The sequence below is a fragment of the Bufo bufo genome, chromosome 10, assembly GCF_905171765.1.
Source record: "Bufo bufo chromosome 10, aBufBuf1.1, whole genome shotgun sequence".
NCBI lineage: Eukaryota > Metazoa > Chordata > Amphibia > Anura > Bufonidae > Bufo > Bufo bufo.
Genome location: NC_053398.1, coordinates 38,804,267 through 38,825,764, shown reverse-complemented (window position 1 = coordinate 38,825,764; position 21,498 = coordinate 38,804,267). Strand labels below are relative to the sequence as shown.

The window sequence follows — 21,498 nt, the reverse complement described above, 5'->3', positions numbered from 1 at the left end:
GGTGGGTTCACATAACGTTTGATGCCTCCGTTAGACGCGTACGTTACAAAAAAAAAAGGATACAATAACGCAGCACACCACGTTCTTGTATCCTGCACAGTCCAGTAAAAAATGGTAAAAAATAAACTTTTTTTGGGGGGAAATGGAACTCTATGGTGAACGGATGCCACTGTATGGAATCAGTCTAAGGCATCGTTTAATGTATACATTTTTTGTATACATTAAAAGGATGGGAAAAATGTGATGTGAACCCTCCCTAACTATAAGTGCAGGTAAGTCACTAGAGTCATACTTACTCTCTACATGAGGAAAAGAAAAAAATAAAGAACATAGAATAAATTTCAGTCCAATAGAAGCTTGTAGATACATTCAAGAGCAAAAAAGAGAAATGAATCTGCATCCAGATCTCTGCAGACATGGTCTATGTGCATAGCATTTTGTTCGCTGCTGTGCGAAGTAGCTGCTCGGAGCATGAGATGTGCCGCTCGGCCTGTAAGATGTTCTGTGTTGTCGCTGAGATGCTCTGTGATGTGCCCTCTGGCTGGGATTGGGAGACAGACAGCGGTAATGTAATTTCCCTGTATATGTGCCAGCTATCTGTTGCTGCCCCCGCTGTGGTAATGCGATCAGCACTGTCACATTAGTGGTAATGCATTGATGTGCAGATACCTGCCACACAAATAGGGCATGAGGAGCCGCGTTTCACTGCCTCGAGCCCAGCACAGTTTAACTGGCTCAATTAACCCTTCCCTCCTGTAATGCTTATTTTCGGAAAACGTGGAAACTTCTCTCCTTTTGCTGAATGAGTGTCACAGGTCAAGGGGAAGGGAAAACACCAAATACACACCACAACGAATAGACAACAATCTAAGCCTCAAATGCTAAAGAAGAGGGATGGTGACCTCCTAGTAATCCCTAGGCCTTTCCCTAACTCCTGCCAGTATGAGCAGATCCTGATGGTGGAAATACTCATACACCAGATACCTAAAGCCCTGCAAAAACTGACGAGCCCTAGGATAGGTAGCAGGGGATAAGACAGCTGGTTCCTTCCAGAATGAAGGAACCTGCGTCTCCCTGAGGCCTAGAATCAACACACTCCAGATAATAAGAAACAGCGAAGGCAACAAGCACTTAGCTTAGAGATGTATGGAGAAGCAGGAGATCCAAGACAAACCAGCACTATCAACCGCATGGTCAGTAGTGTGAGGCGGATCTAAATAGAGCCTCATCACTGATAACGAGCGGCACCTGAGGAGAGGTGAGATCCTGCCAAACAACAACATACATAAAGGAAAACAGAGAGACCTGTCAGATAGCCTCACGTGCAGCAAGTCTATCCGATCTTCTCACCTCTCTCACAGGAGGGACCGTGACAATGAGATAGATAGGATGGCCCTCTATAGGTACACCCTGCTATTCGACATTGCAAAATAAATCCGCCAAAATCTAGCAATCCATGCTCCACCACTAACAAAGAGTGAGACAGAAGTGCCCTCCTTTACTGTTCCGCTATTCCTCAAATATCACAAGATGTGTGGTGCTGTTATAGTAGCCCATGGTGGCCGCCACACTGCTCATCTGTTCTGGAATTTCCAGGGTCCGATTTTTTCTATCATTTATTTTTAATATGGCGAAAGGGATGTGATTTGAATTTTTATATATTTTTTTTATATCTTAAAACTTTTTTTAAACTTTTTTTGAAAATTACTTTAAAGGGACTCTGTCACCAGTTTCTTACCCCCCCATTTAAAAATATGGTTATGTTCATTGAGCTCTAGTGATTCCTAATGTGGTCTTATAACCGAAATCCGTAGGCTCATTTTGTCTAAAAAACGTTATAACTAACCTGTCATTCATCTCACAAATGTGCCCAAGGGGATGATCATGTCTTCCAGATGCCGCCCGTACCCGCCGCCGTTTGTGCCCAGCTCCTCCCTTGCTGTCATCAGCGCCACCTCAGAATCCTGTGTGACGCCTCCGGCTCCCTCACTCACCCCTCCTTCTTCTCTAACATCCCGCGCGTGCGCACAGGCCTGTGCCTGATGCGCCCGTGCGGACTTCTCCGTTCGGCTCCGATCGTCACCTAGCAACCGTGCGTGAAAATCGCACTGCATCCGCACTTGCTTGCGGATGCTTGCGATTTTCACGCAACCCCATTCATTTCTATGGGGCCTGCGTTACGTGAAAAACGCACAAAGAGGAGCATGCTGCGATTTTCACGCAACGCACAAGTGATGCGTGAAAAATCACTGCTCATGTGCACAGCCCCATAGAAATGAATGGGTCCGGATTCAGTGCGGGTGCAATGCGTTCACCTCACGCATTGCACCCGCGCGGAAATCTCGCCCCGTGTGAAAGGGGCCTAAGTGGCCTTAAAAAGTTGCAAGCTGTGAGCTTGTGACTCTAAGCAATCCATGTTCCACCACTAACAAAGTGAGACAGAAGTGTCCTTCCTTACCTGTCCGCTATTCCTCATATATCCCAAGATTTGTGGTACTGTTATAGCAGCCCATGGCTACCACCACTCTGCTCACCTGTTCTGGAATTCCCAAGTTCTGATGGCTCGCACCCACTGCCCCTTCTCTTCTCCTTAACGGCTGTCGGAGTAGCTCTGTCTCTCCATACAAGCTACATCCTTCTTCTTGCATGCGCTCTTAATGAGCAGCATGAGCATACCCTATTCTTCCCTAGCCAATGGCTGGCTATCCTGGGGGACCTAAAGGGAACCTGTCATCAACTTTATGATGTCCATACTAACGCCAGCATAAAGTAGAGACCGGTGAGTTGATTTCAGAGGTCTGTCATTTATAAGTTAAAAGTAAGTGGTTTCCGAGAACCAATATCACAATCATTGCAGACTGGGCCTGGAAAAGAGTCCCGTCCACCTGAGAAGAGTCCTGGTTATTCATGAATTCCTGCTGATGACTGACAGTCTTCTACCTAGTTTTCTCCCTTTCTCTCTAGGAGAGAACTGCCAACCATCAGCAGATGGGTGAGAGAGCAGGAGATTAGGAATAACCAGGACTCTTCTCAGGTAGATTTGACTCTTTTCCAGGCTTGGGCTGCAATGATTATGATGCTGGTCCTCGGCAACCACTTTTAGCTGATGAGTGACACACCGCTGAAATCAGCATTTCTGTCACTATTTTATGCTGCCCTCAGTGAGGTCGGCATAAAGTTGATGACAGGTTCCCTTTAAAGAGTCACTGAGTTTTCAATAAACTTTTGATATGTCAGAGACATATCAAAACTTTTAATCACTGGGGTCTGAGTGCTGAGACCCCCACCGATTGCTAGAACAAGAAGAGACAAGCGCTTGTATATTGTGCTCTCTCTCCTCACTGCAGGAGACAGACTCAGTAGAAGTGTATGAGCCCTTCTCGATATAGGAGTGCTTCTCTCTCCTCATTCTAGGGATTGGTGGGGGTCTCTCGGCACTTAGACTCCCTACTGATCAAAACTTTTGAAAACTCAGTGACCTTTAAGGCACCTTACCTTATGGGAAGTTGCCTTAGCAATAGGTTCTATTTCGCTAGTGTTCTGCAAAGGTGTGCTGTTCTGCAATCGTCTGCTTGTGTACTGATTTCTGCATGTTTCCTGGATTTGACCCTTTGATGCCTGACCTGATCTCTGCTTGATCTCCATTCTGACAATGAGATGCCTGCCTTGACCTTGGCCAGTCCCATTGTGCTCCCCAATGGTATTTCTTGAACCTCATGGGTCAACTGTCACTTCAATAGAGACTATTCCAAGAGGTAGCAGTCTGTAGTGAAGTCCAGAACCCTGTACATCAGGCATGCTCAACCTGCGGCCCTCCAGCTGTTGCAAAACTACAACTCCCAGCATGCCCTAATAGATGTAAGATGCCCAGGCATGCTGGAAGTTGTAGTTTTGCAATATCTGGAGGGCCGCAGGTTGGCATCCCTGCTGTTCCCGATTTAAAGGGTGAATACCTGGGGGAATGGGAGCTCTTACCACTAGACCCAAGCCAACTCTTTTCAAGTGACATAGTGCATCCACATCAGCTTTGAAACAGGCACAAGATGGTCAGTTTATTAAAACAGAACCTGGTTTTGTGATATTGTGGCCCACTGTCTATGTGTGTACATGTGGCCATTCAGTGGTTTTGCTGGTGATACAGATATGGCAGTCTGTCAAGAGTTTTGCTTTCATGTTGCGATATAGTGTAAACTTTGGAGACCTTTACCAAATTCAAACTAAGGTAAAGGTGGACACATCTGTACAAAAGCCTATAGCTGCCATATAGACTTTCCTATGTTATGCTCATATGAATGTTGATAAATTACCTGTGTTGTAGAGTATTTGGTACTCACTTGACCCATATTGTATAGCTATTAACTAGATGTCAAGGCAATGATACTGGTGTGTTTCATCACATTGTCAGATATGTCTATCCTAAAATAAGTAATGTACAGTATACTGTAACCAATGAAAAAAGGAATGACTTGTCTCATGAAATACAGTAGATCTGCTGTCAACAACCAAAAATGTCTTTCAAGGTTGTAAAAGACCTGCTTTAGCTATTAGATATTGCATCTGATAGAATTAGGATAACTTGCCCTTTAAGAAACGATCAATTGGTTGCACATTCACAGATGCATGAACATCTATAGCAGGGATGGCCAACCTGCGGCTCTCCAGCTGTTGCAAAACTACAACTCCCAGCATGCCCAGACAGCTATCAGCCTACAGCAGGGCATGGTGGGAATTGTAGTCTTACAACAGCAAGAGAGCCGCAGGTTGGCCAGCCCTGATCTATAGGAACTATGGAAGATCCAATGAGGGAACAACAAGGGGCCCTTTCCCACAATTCTTATCAGACACTGCCATTCCCTGCACTATAATTCTTCCATTGGCGTGAGATGGTTTTGTAGGACAACGCCAGCAACACTTAAATTCCATTATAGCTATTATTGGGTAATGATGCCATGTTGTGTTCTATCAAGAATTCTTATTCTTTATTCTTTTCTTGAGTTTTGTAACCGTACAATGCTGCTTTTTTTTTTTTTACTGGGATTCAAATAGCAAGGTTTCACTAAACCTATATGTTGATCATCATCTCAGACTTTTGAAGCCAAAATCCAGCATCTGGAGACACGACCTGGAAAGAAAGAAACAGGAGAAAGCTCGGATTTGGAGTATTTCATACGCTGTGAAGTTCATCGTTCAGACCTTAGCACACTTATGAGCTCCATTAGAAGAGTATCAGAAGATGTAAGAACCACAAAAGAAGTCAAAGGTATGTATTGACCATGCCTTGGTCCATAACATGGACCATGTCTTTTTAAAAAGCTACAGTCAAGTCCAAGCTTCTTGCTGTTGATTGAGATGGAAAATCAAGGTGTAATGGTTCTGTTGTGACCCTCCTCATCTGGTGTACTGTCAAATAGTGTAGGCAAATGTAGTCAGCTCATCATTCCACGTAGTAAGGAAGCCTACTCATGCTCATATAAAATGGAGGCAAACCTGTCTGATGTTGATCTCTCCTTGTCCCAATCATACAATGTACAGTACACAACTATACCAATAGTGAGTGTACCAAATGGGTTACCTTAACTGCTTCACAAGAAGGTTAGGGACTCACTTGTAGCTTTCTACTGCCTATTAGATTGCATGTAATGGACTAAACTAATGAATGTTATGGCTCATAATTACTGGTGGATTGCAAGGGCCCATATATGGGGTCACCAACCTTTGGCACCCCAACTGTTGTGAAACTGCAATTCAAAGCATGCACACTTTCTTCATTGTTTTTGAAATCCCCATAGAAGTTTGACTTCTGCAGCTTCTACGTATCACAAAACATAGCAGGCTGCAAAATTCCATTCCCAGTGAAATCTTCCAGACAGCTCGTATGATGACCCGTCTCCATTCCCTCTCTATCCTCTCCTGAATGATCTTCTAAGCTAATTTATGACTAAATCAAGGTGGAACACTTACGTACACTTCTGTCAACTTGAGTTGCTGTACTGAAAACATTCTTTCTTTTGACATATACAGTTCACTGGTTTCCCACTAAAATTTCCGACCTGGACAAGTGTCACCACTTGGTTACCAAGTTCGATCCAGATCTAGACTTGGATCATCCGGTAAGTTACATAACCGTTTTGCAAAAATGATCAGTGATCTCTGTGGAAGGTGTTGGCAAGTCCAGATTCCACTGGGAAAATGTAGCACTTTATTGATGCTGGCGGCCGTGTAATGGAGGGCATGACCCTAATGAAATCCTAATGCCCCGAGAGGTCCATGTGTATGCAGATTATACAACCCATGTAATAGGGTACAGCTGAATACAAATGACCAGACATCTGGTAGCTACTCTCAGTCCACTCATAAATCAGTGACTTGGAGTGGCCCCAGAATTGACAGACAATTAAAGGGGGTGTCCCACGAAAAATATTCTACAGTTTTCAAACCAGCTCCTGGATCTCAATACTTTTGTAATTGCATATAATTACAAATTTATTCAATAAAATGCGTCACGTGCCGGAGGCCCAAGGCAAACCTCCGGGACGTCATGCGAACAGCACACAGGCAAGACTGTCAAAGGACCCACAGAGAACTTTATAACAAATGTAATAAAAGCACATGACAGCAGGCAGGTAGGCAATTGTGGTAGCACTACCACAGAACCAAGTGCATCGGCAGATCAAAGGCAAAACACAGAGAGCGGAGAGCCAGTGAGCCCCGTTCTTCACAGAGCCCCTGGTGCTGGGGATGAACTGGGCCATGGGCTCAATGGTCGCACCTTCAGGAAGGTCCCGGTACACTTGGCCCCTACCTCCAAGGAACCATACTGGTGCAAGCACCAGCGTAACAGACAACAGAACTGGAACCCATACAAACACCGGACATGGAACAGATAACAAGACGAATGAGAACCAGTACAGAAGCAGATGCCTGGACCCCAAGCGGAATGGAAGCATGGCGGTCAAAGACAGAGCTGCACACAGACAAGAGATACACAGACTAGAGAGTCACACAGACTAGAGATTCCCCCTCTGGGGAAACCAGGAGCCCTCTCACGAAGGTAGGACATACAAGGGACAGGAACAGAAGCAGAAAGTAACTAAGACAGACAAGAACAGACATGGATCAGAAGCAGTAGGCACTGCCAGGCAGGAAATAGGACAGGATACAATCAGAAGCAGTTTAGCACTGCCAGGCTATCAGATGCAGTTGCGCACTGCTAGGCGATCAGATGTAGTAGAGCACTGCTATGCTAAGAAAGAAACAGACCAGGATAACATAACATCATACAGGGCAGGTACAGATCAGACAAGGACATAACATCAAACACCATCACAGAACAGGTACAGGAGAAAAGACAAGGCAGTAACAACAAACACCAATGCAAAACCAGGCGACACCACACTGAAGGGTAGATGGTAAAACCCCGTGGGTGAGCAGCGAGGTGCTACACCCAGCAAGACACAGGAAAGACTGACCACCAGCCCCACAGCTCACAGATGATATAGCTGGATAATGAGGGTACCTGATAAGCCACACCCAGGAACAGATCAGAGGAAGTTAACCCCTTCAGAACAGGAGTACAGAACCACAGAACACATAAGTTGCAGTACAGGACATTGCCCCTGGCAACTAGAGACCACCGCAGCCAGTACGCCAGAGCACAAACAACCCGTGACACAGTGACAAACAGAGAAGCAGACATGGGGAGAACAAACATTCACAGGCGGCAGTACACAGAAGACACCGCAGCCAGCATGCAGCCCCAAACAACCAGCCGGCACAGGAGGCAGCCTGCAGCCAGTACGCTAGAGGGCATGCAGCCAGCCTACATGGACACAACTGTCACAGTGAACTGCACAGTGACAAAATGTATCTGTATAGCGCCACCTGCTGTTTGTTTTGTTTTTTATTTCTTTGTCCTGCTCACTGAGAAGGATGCACATGCTCAATTTTATCCTTCAACTGCCTTCTGAGCTGTGATAGGTAAAGCTGAGACACGCCCCCTGTGTTGCAGCAGAAAGGACACTCCCCTTGATCTGTTAGCTTGATATAAATCTAGCAGAACAATGAATGAGGAGATCTCTGGATCCATGTGAGGTACAGGGCTGGTTCTAGCTTTGTTAGAAAGAGGTTGTCATGTACTTACTGTATATTGTCTGATTTTCATTTTTAACATTAATCATGGGATAACCCCTTTAAGAGTTATTTTAGATCAACCCTCAAGGATAAAGCAAATGAGGCTAAATATGTAATTTCTAGATTTCTGGGTCCTCCTTTGCTTAAACATACACAACAACCAAATGTTGCCTTAAGCTAGCAATACACATTACATGTACAGTATATGAGCTGAACCTGCCAGGACCAGGCAACAAACAATCTAATGTGTATGGTGGTTTCCCAACTCTCCAATGGTGGCCCATGTTGGGGGAGAGAAGGATCGGGCTGTTGGATTTCATCATGCCCAATCCTTCTGTTCCCAGAAAGATAAGCTGCTGCCAAAGAGGTATGGCAGTGGCTTACTGCCATATGTATGGGGGTTTGGGTGAAATACCTATTAGTTGAATAAGTGTTTTGCTTACAGGTATCTCATGTCTATGGTCAGACTAAGGCTGTGTCCACGCAAACCTAATGACTTCCATTTATAATGGAAGCCATGACATTGTCATAGATTGGCCACACAATGGATCCAAATGGTGGCTAACAGGCCCTATCTATTTATAATGAGGTCCAGCTGGATTTTATTGAGGTTTCCACCATCTTGATGGTACAAATAGCAGTTCATGTTGCACTATTTTCATCCAAGAAACCCAACCAAGGTTCAAACCTACTGTTTGTTATTTTCTTTATTTCTCTATCCGCCTCGTTGAGGTGGACTCACATGCTCAGTTCCGTCCTTTAACTACTGCCAGCTCTATCTACCGTTAGAAGCTGTGACAGTTATAGAGAGGGAGCTGCAACAGAAAAGGACATGCCCCCCCTGAGAAAGGTGACGCCCTCTGTGCAAGGATACCCATTGAGCTGTAATAGGGAAAAAACAGCATCAGAAAAGACACACACCCGTAGAAAAAATTCATCTAGTAGAGCAATTGGAGCAATGAATGAGGAGATCTCTGGATCCATGTGAGGTACAGGGCTGGTTCTAGCTTTGTTAGAAAGAGGTTGTCATGTACTGTATGATGTCTGATTTTAATTTTTTACATTAATCGTGAGATAACGCCTTCAAAGAGGAATGGTCAGCTCCCCAGACACGGCTTAATAAATACTTGTATTCCTCATACAATGTTAATATTGGAGCATCCTTTCTTTTCGTTCTGCCAATTCACTGTTATTCCTCCTGGAAGTGTAAGCATGACTTGGGAACTGGGCATTACCATTCACAATCTGATACTGTCAGCATTGATCTGATAGTGTCAAAGTGAGTAAGGACGCGCCTAATTTTCAAGGGCAAGGTAACAGCCAGGTGTCCATTTATCCCTAAATTTCCAGGAACAATAACAGAGGAACATTGCAACACAGTGTTCTGAGAATTTACTAAAACAGACATATCAGTAGAGCTGCTGGGTCCTCTTCATCAGCAGACACTATATATTCTGCTTCCTCGTCATCTTTTTCTTTAGTACTGATGCTGTTTATCAAGACGTCGTCTCCTGTTTTTTCAGGGATTCTCTGACCAGGAGTATCGCAAAAGGCGGAAAATAATTGCTGACATAGCCTTCTCATACAGACAGTAAGATGGTTACACTGAACTGAGAATTGTATACAGAACATATATGCATATTTGAGGGCAATATTTTTTGTATTACTATTGCATGACTGCATTTTATTGCATTTTATTTATTTCTCATTTTGGGCTAAAAATCTTTTTTTTATTACATTTTTTTTCAATAGTTTTTCCTCTATAGCTATCAGTTTCGGTGTATTTGCAGATTGGCAGGCTCTCTGCTTCACTCCGAATCCATCTCTACTTTCCGAGCAGCTCATGAACATTCATTATGGCCAAACTCTGAAAATAATTTAGCTAGGATTTTGAACTGCTGACCTGTCCTCCAGATAGGTTATCATTGTCTAATCGATGGGGGTCCCGGAACCTCCTCGAACCTCAACCCCACCGCCCCCCCGATCAGACAAGGCACCAGCACTCGCAGTAGCACAGCGGCTTTTTCTCTCTGCTCACCAAGCACAGCGCCGTACATTGTATAGTGGCAGTGCTTAGTATTACAGCTTAGCCCTATTCACTTCCATGGGGCTGTGCTGCTCCTAGGCCATGTGACCGATGAATGTGAAGTCACTGGCCTAGGAAAAGCTGCAAGAAGTCTAATCAGCAGGGGTCCCGGGTGTCCAACCTCCACCGATCAGATACTGTTGACCTATCCAGGGCGTAGTAGCCCACCTCCGATATCTCCAAATCAAACTGCCTAATGGTAAATCTGTCTTAGTTGTCCATAGCAACCAATCAGAAGTCAGCTTTTATTTCTTCAGAGCCCTGTAGGATCTAAAAGCTGAGCTCTGATTGGTTGCTATGATTTATTATTCAATTTGATAAAAGTGGCCTATTGTGTCAGAAAGATGGTGGAACAGTGAATAGTGATTGTGGAAGGCCATGTGCGAATCAGATTGATAAAGGAAACACAAGAGACATTTGCCGACAAGTGCCCAGGAGCAAAACCACCAGAGAAACGTCTTCAGAGTCTGGTTCGGCATCAAACTGGCTCTGTTGCAAACATGAAGAAACCGAGGCCTCCATCGACGGACGACTAAAGTTGTCCATGAAATTCAGCAGCGGATGGCAAGTAGCCCCCAAAAATCAGCTCGAAGACTGTCTCAGCAAGTTGGTGTATCACGAAGGACGTGTCAGCGAGTGCGGAGATCTTTGAACCTGAAACCGTACCGAATAACATGTGTGCCGGAATTGAAAGAGTCCTACAAGGCTTAACTCGTAAATTACTGGACTTGGTGGCAGACGATGATTGCTGACAGACATTTGGACCCATTGCTGTACCTCACGACAGACGAAGCTTGGTTTAATTTATCGGGTCACATAAATTCCCTGAATATGAGGAACTGGTTCGCTGAAAATCCCCATTTCACTCACAAAACACCATTTCACGACCAGAAAATCGTCGCTTGGTGTGCAGTGTCAGGAGCACGAATAGTGGGCCCAATTTTCTTCAAATCAACTGAGAACACCGCAATTTACCTGGACGTCTTTGATCAGTTTTGCAACCAACTAAGGGTACTTTCACACTAGCGTTGTTCGGATCCGGCAGGCAGTTCCGGCAACGGAACTGCCTGCCTGATCGGGCAAACCGTATGCAAACGGAAATGTTTTTCCGGATCCGTTAGACAGATCCGGTGATATACCGGATCCATCTCTTCCTGTATCATCCGGAATAACGGATCCGGTATTAAAAAAATTTTAAAGATCAAAAGCAAAAATAGGTCCTCCTATGTCCGGAACACTTGGTACCGGATTCGGCATTAATACATTTCTATGGAAATTAATGCTGGATCCGGAAAGTGCGGTAGTGTTCCGGGATTTTGTCCGGTCAAATACCGTACAAGGGACGGAGTGGAAGACATCATGATGCATACTGAATGAATTGCTTTCCATTCAGAATGCATTAAGACAAAACTGATGCGTTTTTTCCCGGTATTGAGACCCTTTATCGGATTTCAATACCGGAAAAGAATAACGCTGGTGTGAAAGTACCCTAACAACAGAAGAAAAAATGCCCTGCTTTTTTCAACAAGATGGGGCAACATGCCGCACCTGACTGGCACGAGTGAGCGAGTAATTATGGCCACCACGTTCCACAGACTTGTCCACATGTGAAATTTTAAATAGAAAGTGTCCGCTAACAATCAAAAGATGTTTGAGAACATCATAAACACCATCCGCAGCATCATAAGCAGGATCAGCCAACATTATCCTACATGCCCAAAGATGCAGAAATGTGAACGGGGAACACATTCACCATCTATTATGTAAAAAATAAAAATAATAATCCACTTGCTCGTTCATCTTGTCATACTATCTCTGGAGGCGGGATACTTTTTCATGGGCATATGTAAACTATTTATTATAGATAAATATTTTCATCAACAAATAGGAAAATAAAATATAATACAGTTAATCCATCCTCTAATTTACAAATGAATAAATGAATGATAATGCACAATTCACTTATGTTATTGCACAAAGTATGTCAGTCAGTCCATTGCATTACATCAAAGTGCACTATATAAAAATAAAAAATGTAGATATACAGTACAGACCAAAAGTTTGGACACACCTTCTCATTCAAAGAGTTTTCTTTATTTTCATGACTATGGAGGCATCAAAACTATGAATTAACACATGTGGAATTATATACATAACAAACAAGTGTGAAACAACTGAAAATATGTCATATTCTAGGTTCTTCAAAGTAGCCACCTTTTGCTTTGATTACTGCTTTGCACACTCTTGGCGTTCTCTTGATGAGCTTCAAGAGGTAGTCCCCTGAAATGGTCTTCCAACAGTCTTGAAGGAGTTCCCAGAGATGCTTAGCACTTGTTGGCCCTTTTGCCTTCACTCTGCGGTCCAGCTCACCCCAAACCATCTCGATTGGGTTCAGGTCCGGTGACTGTGGAGGCCAGGTCATCTGGCGCAGCACCCCATCACTCTCCTTCATGGTCAAATAGCCCTTACTTTCAAAGTTTTCCCAATTTTTCGGCTGACTGACTGACCTTCATTTCTTAAAGTAATGATGGCCACTCGTTTTCTTTACTTAGCTGCTTTTTTCTTGCCATAATACAAATTCTAACAGTCTATTCAGTAGGACTATCAGCTGTGTATCCACCTGACTTCTCCTCAACGCCACTGATGGTCCCAACCCCATTTATAAGGCAAGAAATCCCACTTATTAAACCTGACAGGGCACACCCGTGAAGTGAAAACCATTTCAGGGGACTACCTCTTGAAGCTCATCAAGAGAATGCCAAGAGTGTGCAAAGCAGTAATCAAAGCAAAAGGTGGCTACTTTGAAGAACCTAGAATATGACATATTTTCAGTTGTTTCACACTTGTTTGTTATGTATATAATTCCACATGTGTTAATTCATAGTTTTGATGCCTTCATAGTCATGAAAATAAAGAAAACTCTTTGAATGAGAAGGTGTGTCCAAACTTTTGGTCTGTACTGTATATAGAAAATATATATTCTCTACATGGTGCAAATATTCATGCATGCCCAATTCTTCATTTTCATGGTAATAATCCCTTGATATCCTCATCAGGGGTGCACCTAGCCTTTCTGCTGCCTGAGGCAAAAAATTAAATGGTGCCCCTCCGTCCCCAATGCCAATTTCTTAACCTAACACCTTCCCTTTAGCCCATGGTCCTTCAGCTGCCCCTCTCTTGCCCCTACCTGGTGCTGCCTGAGGCGATCGCCTCACCTGGTGGTGCACCCCTGCGCCTCTGGTCAGTGATTTCCATCAGTGTTTTGGCTCTAAACACAGAACAGGAGCAGATCTTTCCATTATCCCTTATGTCTGTGAAGGCTCCAGTCCTGGTTTTGGCTCACAATCACTGATGGGAATCACTGACGTGTGAATGAGGCTTAACTCAGCATTTACATCTTTGTGGGGATATTTCATCTATGCTTCATGTCATCCTTACAGTGGTGATCCAATACCTCGGGTGGCGTACCTGCCGGAGGAGATTGCAACCTGGTAAGCTTCAAACATCTCTATATAAATTTGGGAGATATATTTCCAATCTCGTGGACTAACTAATTGGGTTTATATTTTTGCTGATATTCGCAGGAAGGAGGTCTACTCTACCCTAAAGAGTCTGTACCCAAGTCATGCGTGTAAGGAGTACCTAGAAGCTTTTCATCTGCTGGAGACCCATTGTGGATACAGTGAGGACAACATCCCGCAGCTACAGGACGTTTCCTGTTTTCTAAAAGGTGATGGGAAACTCTACTCACTAAGTAGTGACAGAGGAGCGGATTTCAGAGGTTTGTCGTTCACGAGCTAAAAGTAAGTGGTTGCTAAGAACTAGATTTCTTATCATTGGAGCCCGGGACTGGAAAAGAGTCATGGCTTCCTTAGAAGAGTTGTGATTATCCATAAATTCCTGCTCTCCCACCCACCTGCTGACGATTGACAGTCTTCTCCCTAGCAGAACATACTTACTGATATTTCAGTTGGAAAAATCTGGGCATATAAGCCATGCCACCCAGAAACACCCGTTTGTGATAGCTTTACCCATTTTTGGCCCAGGACTGTGCAAATTTGCCAGAGCGGTCTCTGAAAATCAGGGACTGTCCCAGCTAATTTTGAGTAGTTGGCAACTATAGGAGAGGACTGCCAGTCACAGGGGCGTAGCTAAAAGCTCTTAGGCCCTGGTGCAAGAGTTCAGCTTTGTCCCCCCTTCCCTCAGTGCTTTGTGGCCAAGGGCAGGGAAGCACACTGCCTTCGTGCTACCCAAGGCAAAAACTGGAAAAGGCACACCTCTAATGCCAAATTTTTGACCTAACCCCTTCCCTCCAGCCAGAGATGTAACTTGACCTGCATGCACTTTCTATAATACTTGTCTTCTTATGCGGCACAAGGGTCTTTGGGCCCCCTCAGGCTCCTGGGCCCGGTAGCGACTGCTACCTCTGCACCCCCTGGCCAGTCATCAGCAGGTGAGCGGTTGAACAGGGGGGCATAAATAACCATGACTCTTCTCTGGCAGCCATGACTCTTCTCCAGGCCTGGGCTCCAATAATTATGATGCTGGTTTTCGACAACCACTTTTAGTTCTTGAATGACACACCGATGAAATCAACATTTCTGTTGCACTGTAATTCTGCCCTCAGTAAGGTCAACATAAAGTTAATGAAAGGTTCCCTTTAATCTCAGCTGAATTTCATGTGCAGGGGCGGGCAGTCTACGCAGCTGCCCAGAGGCCCTGTAGGCCATTCATTAGCTTTCTTTGCCCCCTACATCTGCCATTGGAGGAGAGTCTGGACATACCAATAGACATGGTCCTGCTGAAATCAGTCGGTTGTCATTAAAGAGGTTATCCGAGGCTGGAAATGGCCCCCCATACGCCTAGGTCCCTCACACTTATTCTACTTACCTGGCTCCCTGCACCACCACAGCTGCTTCTCCTCATGTGCGGATGAAAACATCCAGTGTCGGGGAAGGGTCTCCCTAGCGTCACCTGCGATGCTAGGGAGGCTCGTCCCCAACACCGCCTACCATTGGCTGCTCCCCCCCGTTTTTATCCGCGCACGGGGAGAAGCAGCAGAGTCGGTGCGGGGACCAGGAGTAATGCAGGGAGCCAGGTGGGTAGAATCAGTGTGAGGGGCCCGGGCGTATGGGGGGCCATTTCCAGCCTCGGATAACCCCTTTAATTTTGCTTAGGCATGCACGTTCAATCTAACAGACTATGGAAAGCTACTTTTAAAGTGGGAGACCCCCCCCCCCCCCCACCCCCAGCCTACAGGACCCTGGAATTGCTGGACAGGTTGCAAATATGATATCTGACCATTAACTCAAAAGACTGTGATTGTGGTCTTAATAATATGTATTAGAAAAGGGTCCTATGTGTACTAACATCATACATATACAATAAAAAATAGTAACAATATATATTTACCGTATATATGTATGATTTTGGTACACACAGGACCATTTTATAATAAATAAATAAATTATTAAAGGGGTTACGTCATGAAAATCAGACATCATATAGTCCATGACAAGCTCATTCTAACAAAGCTAGAACCAGCCCTGTACCTCACATGGATCCAGAGATCTCCCCATTCATTGCTCTGCTAGATTTATATCAAGTTGGCAGCTCAGGGGGGGCGTGTCTTTTCTGCTGCAGCTCAGGGGGCGTGTCCATGCTCACCCTATCACAGCTCAGGAGGCCGTTTGAGGATGAAACAGAGCATGTGCGGCCTTCTCAGTGAGCAGGGCAAAGAAATAAGAAGAAAAACAAACAGCAGGTGGCGCTATACAGATACATTTTATTGAATAACTCAGTAGCTATAATACATTTTTAATTACATGCAATTACAAAAGTATTCAGATTCAGGTGCTGGTTTAAGAACAAAAATATTTTTCGTGCCACAACCCCTTTAAGACTACAGTCACTTGAGCCAGTCCTTCAAGTTTATGGTCAGATTGCATTTTAGCTATAGGATAGTGGCTGACTGTGCTTGTAAGTGTAGCCATAGTGTCGGGGCTGGGTGAGCATTTCTTTTTGCACATATATGTCCACCCCTGCTGGTCATGTCTATGCCAAAATAAGTGCACCCTCCTGGTTCAAAATGTGTCTCCCCCTCTTAGAGATCTGACTCTAGGTAAACTGGTAACTGGTTTAGTGAGTGTTCTGTAATGCTTTATTTCAGGGATGCTCAACCTGCGGCCCTCCAGCTGTTGCAAAACTACCACTCCCAGCATGCTGTAGCTGTAGGCTGTGCAGGCATGCTGGGAATTGTAGTTATGCAACAGCTGGAGGGCCGCAAGTTGAGCATCACTGCTTTATTTTAATAATTATACCTCAGCATCATCTGCTTCCTCTGGTGATAAAGCCGACCACAGAGGGCGCCAGCAGTTTATGGACAGGAGACCTGTCATGTGGGAAGGGGTTGTGGAAATTGGACAATGCTAGCTGTTACATTATATAACTTGTTTTATTGGGTAACACTGTATGTACTGTAGGTATTCCTATAGATCTGTGGTCATAGACAGATTATACACACACACAGACGTGAAGGATAGATAGATGCAGATAGATATGAGATAGATACTATAGATAGATAGATAGATAGATAGATAGATAGATAGATAGATAGATAGATATTGTAGATAGATAGATTTACAGACTATAGTAAACACCACAATCCATCAATTTTCTAATTGTCTAAGTGTCTTCTTTTTTTACATGGGTTTCCTCCCATGACATATTATATGATAAGGAATTATTTAGACTGTGAGCTCCACTGGGTACAGAATACGGCAGCACTATATAAGCAAATAATAATAGTTGTGAACAAGTTTGCACTGGACTCTGGCTCCACCTGCTGGCAATAGTATAAACTGTGATGGCTTATTAACCACTTAAGGACCACAGGTTTATACCCCCCTAAAGACCAGGCCCTTTTTTACAAATCGGCACTACACTACTTTCACCGTTTATTGCTCGGTCATGCAACTTACCACCCAAATGAATTTTACCTCCTTTTCTTCTCACTAATAGAGCTTTCATTTGGTGGTATTTCATTGCTGCTGACATTTTTACTTTTTTTGTTATTAATCGAAATTTAACGATTTTTTTGCAAAAAAATGACATTTTTCACTTTCAGTTGTAAAATTTTGCAAAAAAAACGAGATCCATATAGAAATTTTGCTCTAAATTTATAGTTCTACATGTCTTTGATAAAAAAAAAATGTTTGGGTAAAAAAAAAATGGTTTGGGTAAAAGTTATAGCGTTTACAAACTATGGTACAAAAATGTGAATTTCCGCTTTTTGAAGCAGCTCTGACTTTCTGAGCATCTGTCATGTTTCCTGAGGTTCTACAATGGCCAGACAGTACAAACACCCCACAAATGACCCCATTTCGGAAAGTACACACCCTAAGGTATTCGCTGATGGGCATAGTAAGTTCATAGAACTTTTTATTTTTTGTCACAAGTTAGTGGAAAATGATGATTTTTTTTTTTTTTTTTTTTTCTTACAAAGTCTCATATTCCACTAACTTGTGACAAAAAATAAAAACTTCCATGAACTCACTATGCCCATCAGCGAATACCTTGGGGTCTCTTCTTTCCAAAATGGGGTCACTTGTGGGGTGGTTATACTGCCCTGGCATTCTAGGGGCCCAAATGTGTGGTAAGGAGTTTGAAATCAAATTCTGTAAAAAATGACCTGTGAAATCCGAAAGGTGCTCTTTGGAATATGGGCCCCTTTGCCCACCTAGGCTGCAAAAAAGTGTCACACATCTGGTATCTCTGTATTCAGGAGAAGTTGAGGAATGTGTTTTGGGGTGTCATTTTACATATACCCATGCTGGGTGAGATAAATATCTTGGTCAAATGCCAACTTTGTATAAAAAAAATGGGAAAAGTTGTCTTTTGCCAAGATATTTCTCTCACCCAGCATGGGTATATGTAAAATGACACCCCAAAACACATTCCCCACCTTCTCCTGAGTACGGAGATACCAGATGTGTGACACTTTTTTGCAACCTAGGTGGGCAAAGGGGCCCATATTCCAAAGAGCACCTTTCGGATTTCACAGGTCATTTTTTACAGAATTTGATTTCAAACTCCTTACCACACATTTGGGTCCCTAGAATGCCAGGGCAGTATAACTACCCCACAAGTGACCCCATTTTGGAAAGAAGAGACCCCAAGGTATTCGCTGATGGGCATAGTGAGTTCATGGAAGTTTTTATTTTTTGTCACAAGTTAGTGGAATATGAGACTTTGTATGAAAAAAAAAAAAAAAAAAAAATCAGCATTTTCCACTAACTTGTGACAAAAAATAAAAAATTCTAGGAACTCGCCATGCCCCTCACGGAATACCTTGGGGTGTCTTATTTCCAAAATGGGGTCACTTGTGGGGTAGTTATACTGCCCTGGCATTTTCCAGGGGCCCTAATGTGTGGTAAGTAGGTAAATGACCTGTGAAATCCTAAAGGTGCTCTTTGGAATATGGGCCCCTTTGCCCACCTAGGCTGCAAAAAAGTGTCACACATGTGGTATCGCCGTATTCAGGAGAATTTGGGGAATGTGTTTTGGGGTGTCATTTTACATATACCCATGCTGGGTGAGAGAAATATCTTGGCAAAAGACAACTTTTCCCATTTTTTTATACAAAGTTGGCATTTGACCAAGATATTTCTCTCACCCAGCATGGGTATATGTAAAATGACACCCCAAAACACATTCCCCAACTTCTCCTGAGTACGGCGATACCAGATGTGTGACACTTTTTTGCAGCCTAGATGCGCAAAGGTGCCCAAATTCCTTTTAGGAGGGCATTTTTAGACATTTGGATACCAGACTTCTTCTCACGCTTTGGGGCCCCTAGAATGCCAGGGCAGTATAAATACCCCACATGTGACCCCATTTTGGAAAGAAGACACCCCAAGGTATTCAATGAGGGGCATGGCGAGTTCATAGAAATTTTTTTTTTTTGGCACAAGTTAGCGGAAATTGATATTTTTAATTTTTTTCTCACAAAGTCTCCCGTTCCGCTAACTTGGGACAAAAATTTCAATCTTTCATGGACTCAATATGCCCCTCACGGAATGCCTGGGGGTGTCTTCTTTCCGAAATGGGGTCACATGCGGGGTATTTATACTGCCCTGGCATTCTAGGGGCCCTAAAGCGTGAGAAGAAGTCTGGAATATAAATGTCTAAAAAATTTTACGCATTTGGATTCCGTGAGGGGTATGGTGAGTTCATGTGAGATTTTATTTTTTGACACAAGTTAGTGGAATATGAGACTTTGTAAGAAAAAAATAATAAAAATTCCGCTAACTTGGGCCAAAAAAATGTCTGAATGGAGCCTTACAGGGGGGTGATCAATGACAGGGGGGTGATCAATGACAGGGGGGTGATCAATGACAGGGGGGTGATCAATGACAGGGGGGTGATCAATGACAGGGGGGTGATCAATGACAGGGGGGGTGATCAATGACAGGGGGGGGGTGATCAATGACAGGGGGGTGATCAGGGAGTCTATATGGGGTGATCACCACAGTCATTGATCATGCCCCTGTAAGGCTTCATTCAGACGTCCGGATGCGTTTTGCGGATCCGATCCATCTATCAGTGGATCCGTAAAAATCATGCGGACGTCTGAATGGAGCTTTACAGGGGGGTAATCAATGACAGGGGGGTAATCAATGACAGGGGGGTAATCAATGACAGGGGGGTGATCAGGGAGTCTATATGGGGTGATCACCACAGTCATTGATCACGCCCCTGTAAGGCTTCATTCAGACGTCCGGATGCGTTTTGCGGATCCGATCCATCTATTAGTGGATCCGTAAAAATCATGCGGACGTCTGAATGGAGCTTTACAGGGGGGTAATCAATGACAGGGGGGTAATCAATGACAGGGGGGTGATCAGGGAGTCTATATGGGGTGATCACCACAGTCATTGATCACGCCCCTGTAAGGCTTCATTCAGACGTCCGGATGCGTTTTGCGGATCCGATCCATCTATCAGTGCATCCGTAAAAATCATGCGGACATCTGAATGGAGCTTTACAGGGGGGTGATCAGGGAGTCTATATGGGGTGATCACCACAGTCATTGATCATGCCCCTGTAAGGCTTCATTCAGACGTCCGGATGCGTTTTGCGGATCCGATCCATCTATCAGTGCATCCGTAAAAATCATGCGGACATCTGAATGGAGCTTTACAGGGGGGTGATCAGGGAGTCTATATGGGGTGATCACCACAGTCATTGATCATGCCCCTGTAAGGCTTCATTCAGACGTCCGGATGCGTTTTGCGGATCCGATCCATCTATCAGTGCATCCGTAAAAATCATGCGGACGTCTGAATGGAGCTTTACAGGGGGGTAATCAATGACAGGGGGGTAATCAATGACAGGGGGGTGATCAGGGAGTCTATATGGGGTGATCACCACAGTCATTGATCACGCCCCTGTAAGGCTTCATTCAGACGTCCGGATGCGTTTTGCGGATCCGATCCATCTATCAGTGGATCCGTAAAAATCATGCGGACGTCTGAATGTTGCTTTACAGGGGGGTGATCAATGACAGGGGGGTAATCAATGACAGGGGGGTGATCAGGGAGTCTATATGGGGTGATCAGGGGCTAATAAGGGGTTAATAAGTGACGGGGGGGGGGTGTAGTGTAGTGGTGCTTGGTGCTACTTTACTGAGCTACCTGTGTCTCTGGTGGTCGATCCAAACAAAGGGGACCACCAGAGGACCAGGTAGCAGGTATATTAGACGCTGTTATCAAAACAGCGTCTAATATACCTGTTAGGGGTTAAAAAAAACACATCTCCAGCCTGCCAGCGAACGATCGCTGCTGGCAGGCTGGAGATCAACTCTCTTACCTTCCGTTCCTGTGAGCGCGCGCGCCTGTGTGCGCGCGTTCACAGGAAATCTCGGCTCACGCGAGATGACGCCTATTGGCGTTAGCGTAGCCTGGGGGAGCCGCCGCAATGACGCCTTTCGGCGTTACAGTTGCGGAAAGTGGTTAAGTTCTATGACTAATTTTACTCAGTTAGTGCAACTAGGGATGAGCGAATCAACTTCGGATGAAACATCCGAAGTCGATTCGCATAAAACTTCATTCCAATACTGTACGGAGCTTCTTGCAGCACTTGGAACCGAACCCGAGTTCGGGAAATGGTTTTTTTACAGTACAAATGAATTTGTGAAGTTATTACCCGAAGTCTCGCGAGACTTCGCGAAGCAATAACTTCAGCTCATCGGAGCCAATACATTGTAATACTATACGGAGCTC

At 44.4% G+C, this 21,498-nt stretch overlaps 1 protein-coding gene across 1 annotated transcript in view; it reads left to right on the top strand.

The window, feature by feature from the left end:
• The window catches only part of TH (tyrosine hydroxylase), a 153,352-nt gene that overhangs the window by 111,491 nt on the left and 20,363 nt on the right, over positions 1-21,498 (top strand). The window contains exons 4-8 of the mRNA XM_040409496.1: positions 5,086-5,260; positions 6,022-6,110; positions 9,654-9,721; positions 13,657-13,707; positions 13,801-13,946. Coding sequence (XP_040265430.1) covers positions 5,086-5,260; positions 6,022-6,110; positions 9,654-9,721; positions 13,657-13,707; positions 13,801-13,946 — 529 coding nt within the window. The remainder of the gene's footprint in view (positions 1-5,085; positions 5,261-6,021; positions 6,111-9,653; positions 9,722-13,656; positions 13,708-13,800; positions 13,947-21,498) is intronic.